Source organism: Gossypium hirsutum, chromosome A09 (genome assembly GCF_007990345.1).
Source record: "Gossypium hirsutum isolate 1008001.06 chromosome A09, Gossypium_hirsutum_v2.1, whole genome shotgun sequence".
In the NCBI taxonomy this organism is placed as follows: Eukaryota; Viridiplantae; Streptophyta; class Magnoliopsida; order Malvales; family Malvaceae; genus Gossypium; species Gossypium hirsutum.
This window is the reverse complement of record NC_053432.1, coordinates 66,054,833-66,066,161: the sequence shown is the minus strand read 5'-3', so window position 1 is coordinate 66,066,161 and position 11,329 is coordinate 66,054,833. Positions and strand designations below refer to the sequence as shown.

The 11,329-nt window shown below is 31.7% G+C and overlaps 1 protein-coding gene and 1 long non-coding RNA gene across 3 annotated transcripts; one reads left to right on the top strand and one right to left on the bottom strand.

Moving 5' to 3' along the window:
- The first annotated feature begins 3,478 nt into the window (after positions 1–3,478).
- LOC107889201 (uncharacterized) lies at positions 3,479–4,474 on the top strand. The gene is made up of 2 exons (XR_001681679.2): positions 3,479–3,822; positions 4,131–4,474. It is a non-coding gene; the product is annotated as an uncharacterized lncRNA (long non-coding RNA).
- A 488-nt stretch (positions 4,475–4,962) lies between these two features.
- LOC107889199 (histone deacetylase 9) lies at positions 4,963–6,249 on the bottom strand. 2 transcript variants are annotated; one of them, XM_016813556.2, is made up of 3 exons: positions 5,628–6,224; positions 5,364–5,439; positions 4,963–5,284 (listed from the first exon to the last, which is right to left on the bottom strand). In XM_016813556.2, exons 1-3 carry the CDS (start codon positions 5,730–5,732, stop codon positions 5,088–5,090), a joined length of 378 nt encoding a protein of 125 aa, XP_016669045.1. In that variant the 5' UTR covers positions 5,733–6,224; the 3' UTR covers positions 4,963–5,087. The 2 variants fall into 2 exon arrangements, 1 of the variants encoding a protein (XP_016669045.1); XR_005901119.1 differs by having other exon boundaries at positions 4,963–5,439; positions 5,632–6,249.
- Positions 6,250–11,329: the final 5,080 nt, after the last annotated feature.

Sequence of the window (11,329 nt, the reverse complement as noted above, 5' to 3'; positions counted from 1 at the left end):
CCACAATTACCCCCACAATCATCCGAGATACCTGTTTGTTCTTCCTTCTTGCTCTCAGCATCAAGTAGCTTTTCTCTAAGTTTCATCACAAGTTCTTCAAGAGCACTTTCATTTTCAGCCAAAAACCTTCTGAAGGCTTCCTTGCCATGGAGTTTCCTGTCGTTGAAACTGTAAAATGCGCCAGACTTTGTAACAAGTTTGTGTTTCGTTGCCAAATTTATGATCTCCCCTTCCCAGGATATTTCCTTGCCAAATTTAAGCTCAAATTAAGCATTCTTAAATGGAGGGGCAAGCTTGTTCTTCACAACCTTCACAAGAACTTGACTTCCAATAGTCTACAGATTAGACATTTCAAAAACACAATGAGACATAGAACATATACAAGAGTGAGATTTGCTGGATTGCAGATAAAGCTACATGTTTAACTTGCTTGGGAATGTAAGAGACAGTTCAAAGGAAATTTTAACAGGTTGCTCAAGAGAGTTTCAATCAAGCTAAGAGTAAATAAACAAACGATTTATATGCGTTTACCCACTACACATAAATCCAACCAACAAACTGAATAGGAAAAAAAGGGTGCGAGTTTGATACATCTTCTCCTTTCTTGACAAGCCCTGTTCTCCTTATATTTAGACGCACTGAAGCATAAAACTTTAAGGCATTACCATAATAGGTAACTTCAGTTGGCCCACATAATCCAAATGTCGAAAGTTTTGACCTTATCTGATATGTTTAAATAGTTAGTATATACTAAAAAAATATTATAAGCTACATTTAATTAGCGGTAACAATTTAGCTAGGAAATATTGCATCAATCAAACCGCCAACAAATTAATGGTTAGAATTATTAATAAAGCCTTTAAATGGGGAAAAATTCAAAAAGTTGACCGAAGGGAAAACTCACAATGTACACAGAGTTAGAGACTACAAAATTAATCAAACTAATTAGTGGTTCGAATTATTAATAAAGCAAGAAGGAAACTGAGAGAAACAATATGTGAAAAGTACTTGTTAGGCTCCAGTTTCTGATATCTGCTTTCATTTGAAAATATTCATGTAGAACCGGGGGCCAACCGATGATGCAAGCTACAAGAATTAGCAATAAGAAAGTTGCGCAAAATATCTATCTACAAAAGGAAAGAGAGAAGAAAAAGAAAATAGTAAGAGTTAACCATGTTAAGAGACATAGTGCAACACCTTTCTTTTGAAATGAAAAAGATATTTGCTTAGTAGCCATGTAATTTAAAAAATAATTTTGTAATGAGCTTCAATTTAACAAAAAAAAAATTAACAGTATTAACTGCTGCACTTAAATTTTGAAATTTGAAAAATAGATAAACTAAATTCCACAAAATAAAAATACACGGCTAAATTCCTATTTTTCGAAAACGTACAAGTACTATATAAGTTATGCGCTAGCAAACACCTAACTTCCTTGTTCTACTTCACAGTGGGTGTCAAAACCATTTTTTTGAAAACGGGAATCGACTTTGTTTGAAAGCGAAGATTAAAATGGGAGTCGCCACCAATCTTTATTAGGTGTGATCGGATCACCTTTATTTTAATAAAACATTTTAGTTTACTAAAACGGTATTTTTGGTCTACGAAACTCGAGAGAATGGGTTCGGGAGTCGGTTACGTACGAGGAAGGATTAGCACTCTCGTCACGCCCAAAATCGGTACCAAATTGATTAGTTAGTGTCTAAACGTCGAAAGTTAAAAATCAGGAACGGATTTAAAATACGATCCTTCTTTGTTAATGTTGATTTTAAAAATGCTTGAGTTAGACCGAAAAGAGTGTTAAAGACTCTGTCGTCTCGAAGTAATAAAACGTTACATCCCGTGAGTTAGGACACGACATTTTGCACTCTCGAGAATAAGTTTGCCTTTAATTTTTATTGGAATTCCGTGTATTTTAAAACTCGAAAAGATATTTGGCTATTTAGGATCAATGAGAAAAACGAAACCCCGTAAGTTAAGGCACAATTCTTCGATGTTCCAAAACGCGAAACATTGCCTTATTTTGAAATTTTTATTTTTGAATAATAGCGAGTATGATATTTAAACGACGTGCGCTATTTTGTTTGGATTAAAATAAAAAGATTTAATTTGGAAAAACATGTTGGGATTAAATTCATGATACGATGATACGAAAATAAAAATAGAGTAATGAGCGTGGACAATAGTACATGAATTCAACATTACACAAGCGAATGACAATAATACAAACAAAAATACGATATCAACAAATTAAAATACACAATAGCTATAATCACACAACATACATTATTTTTAATACCAATCAATAAACATAGAAATGAAGCAATAATACAAAATAACTTAAAACAAATAATAAGATAATTTTAAATAAATAATATATATACATATAAAAAGGTTTAAAATAAATACCATAAAAGCAATTTAAAGTAAATAATACAAAACAATTTAAAATAAAAAGTCTAAAATAAATAATACGTAAAAGGAAATTTAAAATAAATAATATACATAAAATAAAATAAAAGTTTAACATAAATAATATAAAAAAAATAAATAATGTATAAAGAGTTTAAGATAAACAACAAATAGAAAATTGAAAATAAATAATCCATATAAAAGAAAGTTTAAGAATAAACATTATATATAAATTTATAATAATAAGCAATTCAAAAATAATATATAAAAAGATTTTAAAATAAATAAAAAAGTAATTTGGAGTAATTAATATCTATAAAATAATTCAAAATAACATGTATTAAAAAACAGTTTAAAATGAATATTATATAAAAAATTTAAAGTGAATAATATATAAAATAGTTAAAAAAATAACAAAAAAATGTTTAAAATAAACAATGTAAAACGGTTTAAAATAACTAATATAAAAGGTTTAAAAGAAATAATATATAAAATAGTTTAAACTACATTATGTACATAAACTTAAAATATATAATATGTAAAAGTTTAAAATAAATAATGTATATAAAAAACTTAAAATAAGTAATATGTAAAATAATTTAAAATAATATGTAATAAAACCGTTTAAGGTAACTAGTTAAAAAATATATATACACATAACTTAAAATAATACAATTTGAAATGAATATTATAAATCAATTTTAAATAAATGATACATAAAATAGTTTAACAGAACTAATATGTAAAAAAAATCTAAAATAAATAATATATAAAACTGTTTAAAATAAAATATACATCTTAAAAAAATAAATAAGCAATATATATAAAACAGTTTGATATTAGAAGGTTAAGGATTGAATTAAAAATGAAATAAAATTAAAGAGACGAATTTAAAAAAAAGAAAGCAAATAGGGCCCAAATGGAACGTGCGCAAAGAAATAGGGACCGATTGGGAGAATATCCCAGCCCTTATATGCACCGTTTCAACATGGACCCAAATGTAATAAAAAATAAATTATGCGGCTAGATTTATAAAAATAAATAAAGTAAAAGAAAGGGCGAAATTGTAGCGCGCACAAAGGCGGAGGAACATCGTGCATAAATATCCCAATAATGGGAAACACGCGGATCCCCCCTGGGTACTGGTCGGGTCGCGCGGGCAGAGGCCCTATACGGCGCCGTTTTGGGCACTAGGACTTGGGTGCGAAACGGCACCGTTTTAAGTCCCTATTTAAATCAAATTTTATTTTTTAATTTGCTTTTCTCTTTTAAATAAGGCAAAAGAAAACAACCCCCTTTTTTCCATTCATTTGCTCTGCTAAGGTTTATAAAACCCATCATCGCACCATTACCAAACCGCCTCGGCTCCACCGCGGACAGTGGTCGGAGCCACACCAAGACTGAATTCAGGTAAGTTTTCTCCTTTCCCTTTCTTCTTATTTTATTTTTTTTAAATCGATTTGAAATAAAAAAAGGGAAAACCGAAAAGGAAAAAAAAGAAAAGAAAAATGAAATCAACCTTTCTTTTAACTTCTATTTTTGTTCTTTTTATTTATTGATGGTGCGTAAAAAGTTTGTGAAAAAAAGAAGAAGAAGAAGCTACAATGAGAAGGTTGTGGCTTTTAAAGTCAAGTTACAAGACTATTCTTTTTCTTTTTTTGTCTTTTTGCTCTTGTTTCTTCTGCTACTTGCGTGTGCCTTTTTCTTGCGTATTACAGGTGGTTGTCAGAGGCGTGCGATGCAGGTGATAGGCGAGCCGAGTGGCGGTGGTGGCGCACATGAGGGGCTGAGCGGCGGCTGCAATGCTAGGGTTCCTTCACTTCTTTTTTTCTGCTGAAAATGTTTTGGGTTAATGGGGCTAGGGTTTAGGTTATTTGGGCCTGTTGGGCTTGTTGGGTTTGGATAGTTTAGGCCTGGATTTAATATGTAAATGGACACTTATTTTGGGATTGTTTTATTATTTGTTTGGGTTTTATTATTGTGGTCTAGGCCCGGGTCAAAATTGGCCATTACAGTGGGTACATAACAACGAAAAATCAATCCATGCATCAAAGTTCTATCACGTTATATAATTTTAATTATTTCTAGCTGTAGCAACAAGAACAATGAAATTCAAACTTGCATGTATTCTCTTTGGAATTCTATGTTTCAGAATAATACCTTCAAAAGTGGGTGCCAGAAAAGCTGCCTACCACGAGCCACGGTAGAGAAGGAATTCCACTTGCATAATGTATTACTTTCATGGCAGGAAAGACAAGGAATTCCACTGGGTATCTGATATTTTCATATCATTGCTCATTTTTTTGGCAAGGGAGACCCGAACGGAAGAGAAGAATGTTCCGACTTGTTTGCTTTTCTCAGCAAGCAAATTATACGAACGTATGCTGTCTATGTATACTTAGTACAGTGGAGCTTGGTGCTGTACATGCGCTCCTCGTTATACTCTTCATAAACTCCGAAAGTGGAGTTATTATAGTTTTGTCTTCAATGCAACAACTACAATTGCAACTAGTAGTTTATATGAAGTTACAAATATCAATCAAAGAATTCTTTACACATGACTCCTCTGTTTCCAATGTTCTACCAGTAATCTCTACAAGAACATAATCCATGACAAGTGATGAAACCGCTCTGAATCTTGAATTATGATGGCATGAATCTAAGTTCGTCTATAACTAGAATACACGGGTATGATGTACATCTATATCAATATATAATACACGGGCATGATACTTCAGAAACTCCAAGATTCCCAAAACCAAGTCATTGATGTAACAAAACCTAAGTGCCTCCCACTTATTGGCATGATATAAATCACCAGCCCAATTTATAGTAATATCACATAACTGATTGTTTAATCTTCTTGCAGCATCTGCCAGCCATGACAATCAATTGCAATTGAAAATACACATATCAAATTAAGAGAAACAACCCACCATATCAGAATTTACCTATTGTCCCACCAGCATAAATTTGACAAAATTCAAACAAGTTTTCAAACACAGGGCAGTCCTTCTCCAAGATTGTCTGGGAAGAAGAAAATAGAAAAATATGGAAATCAAACTCCAACGCATATACATCAGAAAAAGCATAACCTAATCCTTTCTACATATGATATTTGCATGTTTATTGGAACGGGCAAAATAAATATGACAATTTTGATAGAGAATTTCTAAGAGGGGAAAGAATAAAACAGATAGCGAAGGGAAGAATACCAACAATAATAGCTGATAATTGATCGGAGCCTCGCCATTCCCACAATTGCTGGGCTGCACAGTGGGAGACGTACGCATTTCTTTGGAAAGCTCCGCCTTCGACATCGATTTCTCTATATTTTCCAGCACACGCAAATCCGCCACCCCCAAAATCCAAAAACAGAGAGTATTCTATGCATTTTATGGAAAACCCAAGAAGATTTTCGTCTGAATGATGAGTGGAAATGGAAGGAGATTTTCGTCTGAAAAAAAAAAGCTATTACGAGAGCCATTGAATAGGCATTCAGCGCCTGACCTTCTGAATGGTTATGCAGCGTTTACGCGTAATAGAGCCCGCACGGAATAGCTATTCGGCAGTCAAATTTCAACCAAACAACGGGTCACTGTAGCGCGTGGAATAGGGGCGGAATGGAATGGCCATTCCGTCGAACAAAACATGCTGTAAAAGTTTAGTTACCCATATGAAAAACTAAACTAACAAACATAAAAGTGCAGAACATGGAAGCCATTAAAGAAAAGCTTAAGGAAATGTAAAAAGAAGCATATTACATAAAAATCTAAAGCAAGAAATATAAAAGGAAAATCTTTAATAGATTTAATGTAAACGAAACTGAAATGCATTAATATAAAGCTAAAAATGTCTTTACAAACAAAGTAAAAGGACTAAAGTTGCAAATGAACCTAAGCTACAGTGTTAACTAACTTAACTAACTATAAGAGAAAGAAGAAAAATGTAAAAAAAAAAATCTTATATAGCTATGGAAGATAAAGAAAATGAAAACCCTAGAAAAGTAGAAGAAAACTAAGAGAAATTAAAGCTAAACTAAGCCTAAGTGTGTGTATTCTCTCTCCTCAACCAAATTTGGTTGTTTTTAGCAATCAATTTTTTACCCTGTTTGTGCCCAAAATGTCCTTGAATGAGCCTTCAATGATTGGTGCTTCGGTTGGACAAAGACTATTATTGGAGCCATTTTTTGTCCCCTGACGATGTGGGTGCGCAATACCTAAGGAGTGGATATCGTGATACCGTTGACAAACTTAACTTAGGTTACTTCTTGGGCGAGTGGGTATCGCGACACCAATAGAAGATATGGTGATACCACTGTAAGGTGGTCCAAACTTGGGACCTATTGAAGGTATCGTAATACCTTCTCCTTTGGTGATGTTCTCGTTCGATTCTAGCCTTCAACACGTCCTTACAACACTCAATCATATGTTAGGCCCCCAATGATACTATTGGTCAATTAACGTCTCAAAATAAGTAAAAAAAGGTATTTTCACTTATTAAATCAAAATCCTAAAAACTACGTAAACGACATTTTTTTGCTTGAGAACAAGCTCCTCATGTCGAGAAAGTCTAATTTGCTATATCAAATTATGACAGATCAATTGTTCCACGAACACTCCTTCATTAATGAAGTCATTCGAGAACACACTTTTTACATCCATTTGAAATAGTTTGATATCTAAGTTACAACCATGAGTAAGAGTTTGATTGCTTCGAGCGTGCTACAGATTAAAGTTGTCCGATTCTAACCTCAACTCCGTAAGTGTCGAAGTTAAGGTTAACTTGTACGAGATGCTATCTAAGTATATGTGAAATAAAAAACCTGACCTCTTACACTTAATGTTTTCCAAGTACAAGAGTTAAGTTATTTCATCATATCCCAATCGTGGGAATCAAATTTTGTAAGAAATTTTCGAAAAAGAAGCATGACCTCTCTAGATAACCATATTATTTAATTAAAAAAAAGAGACATATTTCAAAGATTTCTATTTTGAGGAATAAAAAGTAATGATTGAATAAAAAATCTAGATTCTATTTTCCTAATTATTATTTCAAGTACTTTCCCACTTTTGGTAATTGTATTAATTTCTGACCGGTTTAAATTGTGACACATGTCACTTTTTATTAGAATAATTTTCATTTTTAAATTAAATGATAGATTGGGGTTAAATATACCTTTAAATTTTTTAACTAAAAACATGTTTGAATTTCAATTCATTAACTTTTTCAAATAAAGAATTTCTGATAAAAAATGACATGTAGGTCATGTGTTTTAACCAGTTAGAAATTAACAATATTAGTCAAAGATACCATATTCATAAATGGCGTAAAGTTACATGCACCATGGACATTTTCAAAGTCAAGGAACTACATTAGAAGATTTAATGAAGTGTCATTATCCCTTATCGCTAACAATATTAAAGTATAATTACAAATTTTAAATTATTTAATTCTCATATTTGAATATTCAAATAAAGTAAACCTTTTTCTCAATATAAAATTTAAAAACATTAAAAAATATTTAATATATAATTTCCAACAATCAAATTGAATTAATTAATTGCTAAAAAATTATAAAATCTCCATCATTAGCCGATGAATTTTTTTAATAACTATCCAATTAATTTCAGTTTTTATAGTTAATTTGATTTTAGTATGTGCACATTAAACATCTATTTTATAAAGTAACAAATATTAATAAAAAAATATTTTTAAACATTTATATTTTTTGAATAAAGGGATTTCAACCAATTTCAAATTTTTTCTAATACAAATTAAACAAAATAACTACAAAATGAGCTATGGAACTAATATTTAGAAGACTTGAATTAAGAGAAAGACATGGTTAACATCAACTTCAAACTTCTTTTTGACGTCTGAAATAAAAATAAATAAAGCAAAAAAAAAAAAGGAAACCTCAGCTTAAGATAAAGTGGACAAACAATGACTTAAAGAACAATTTTGGAAAAAGGTTAAAATAGGAGGGCATGAATCACGAGAAGCACTAAAAAGCACCCTTTGAATTACCAAACCAATTATTACCTTTTTATCTTTTTTTAGTACTTTGTTGTTTTCTATCAAAACTATTATTATTTTTTAATTATAATAACAAAATAAAGTTTAAACAATTAACATAAATATCACTACTCAAATTTAGACCATATTTAAGATAATCAATATTCTTAATCATAAGATTATCACATAAAATTCTCAATCAAAACTAATATTATACCCTAAATACAATAATTCAACATTTTATGGAAATAATTATTTTTTTTTGAATTTATCTTAAAGTTTGAGATGGGATACAACTACAACCATGTCAATTGAAAAGTAGAAAAATTTTAGATTAAACTCATAAATTTCAGCTTTTACTAGTAGCGGAAAGATTTGATTGGCATTGAAATAGTTTGGTATATGAATAACCTTTTATTGGGTTAATTTCCTTTTCTAATTTTTTTTTTTATGAAACAAACCACACATTTCTTAAATTTAAAAGCTTAGGTTTTTCTAGAGTGAGCAGCTTCTTGGAACTATTGAAATGGTTGGTAAGATAATGTGTACAACAGAGGGGCGGCGCTAGGGGGTTGGGGCTGGCGCTCTAACATGCCAACATTACATTTTTTATTTTCTAAAATTTAAAATTACAATACATGGTAAAGTTATAATTTTGTTTTAAAAATATAAAATGACTAGAAATGATAGTATAAATTAGTTTGATTGGTATGAACGTTTTTACCAATACAGGAGAACGTGAGTTTGAGTGTGCTGACGCACATTATCCTCCTATTTATAGGTTGGGGAGAGGCTATGAGTAATTCCAAATATTCTGTCAAAAAAAGTAGATACAATGGATGAGGTGGATTTTCAATGAAATTCTTCAATTAGGGTTGGACTTGGATCAAACTCACACCACCTTGCCTTAAAATATTTTTAAAATGCATCTATATTAATTTTATAAATAATTATATTTTTATTAATTTTTTGAACATTCACAAAATTTTAACCATTTTTAATTTTTTGTTAGATCTTATTATAATATTTTATAATATGTATTTTAATAAATATTGTAAAAATTAAGGTAATAAAAAAAATTAATTAATATGACCCCTATGTGATGACTTGATGGTCAAGAGTGTTCATCGCCCCAAGTGTGCTCTGGGTTCCAGTTGGCTAATTGCGTTTATTGTTTGAGCTTTACCATGTTATTATAATAAAAGTTTTGCATTTGGAAAACCACCTAGTAATTGAATATGCTTGTAATTACACATGTATGACATATTTGGGCAACCACTATAATTAATAGGTCTTACTATGTTAGTGATTCAACAAAGGCAATTGTGTTAGTTAATTGGTTGTTATAGTTAGTTTTAGTTTGTTATATCTGAAATGATATGTATAAATACTCATGAAAAAAATACATGAAATCAATGTACCAATTTTTTCTATTATTCTAAGTTCTTCCTTTGCGTTTTGAGTTTCATTATGTATTTGTATATTTGTTATCTTTGAATCTTCACATGGTACCAAAGCATTTTTTTTCTATTATTCTAAGTTCGTATTCCTTTGAGTTTTAAGTTTCATTGTGTATTTGTATATTTGTTATCTTTGAATCTTCACATAGTACCAAAGCTTTCTTCAATGGCTTAACAGTTGGTGATGATCGATGGTGCGTTGACAAGTTTTCAATGTATAGTGGTGTTCTTGTTCAAATTTGGTTTTTTTTTCCTTTTAGATCTTTGTTGTGGTTCTTGAGTCTTGTTTTCAAGTTCCTCTATGGCTCATCTGTCAATTGACTTGTTACCATCTTCCCCTCATGATGACATTGATATGGCTGAAGTTGGTGCTCAAATAGGTCAGGTTTTATCTTCGATCTCTTTCAATGATAGATTGACCCCATTTATGTCCAACATTAATAAATTTCCTAGGCATGAAACTGTAAATCTAATTTAAAGTAATTTTATATTGTGAAGCATCAAATTACTTTAATTTTAGAAGGTTGTGGTCTCATAGGTTATACTTTAGGAACCTTAGATATAACACCCCTCACCCGTATCCAACACCAGGACAGGGCTCGAGGCACTATTGGAACTTTACACTTTCAGTATTCTAACTCGGGTCACAAAATTTCATTTGAATTTAAAACATTTCAATCATGAACTTCCCGTCCCCTAGTATAGGCCTCCGAAACCTATATCATATCGGAAGGCAATGCGAAACAAATACGGACGCGTTCGATTAACCTTGGACTCCTCAGAAAATTTTCCTTAACATAAAGGGACACACGCCTGTGTAGGTAGGCCGTGTGGCCTCACACGCCCGTGTATCTTAGGGGCACGTCCATGCCCTTCATCCATGGGCAACACTGACATATCAACACAGCCATGGAATACGCCCATGCTACATGCCCGTGGACGAAACTGTCATTTTAACACGGCCATGGCGCACGCCCGTGCTGCCTGCCCGTGCACAATTTTGAGCTAAAATTTTAAGTGCAAGGGACACACGGCCATAGCACACGCCCATGGGAGGGAACCGTGTGTCACACACGGCCTAGACACATGCTCGTGTGTCCAATCATGTGGACTTTATTAGGCTATTTTCCAAGCCTTTAGTTACCCCTTTCTACCACTTGTGCCTAGTGGTTAACAAATTTGAGAGAAAACACAATTTTACGCTTGTAAATAATCATAATGAAGTTAGTTGTATGGAAACCTCATATCATTGGTTTCATACAAAAAGGTTATTTCCCATCTAGTATTTATGGGTTCTTATGATATTGTAGCGCAATCAAAATTTGGCTTGTTTTTGAACTCATTGCCAATTGTAGCAACCTATCATATAAGAACATACACATGCGTAAAATCGTAGGTCATAGCGTACTTAAATTAAGCTAATTTTCATGGTCATATAC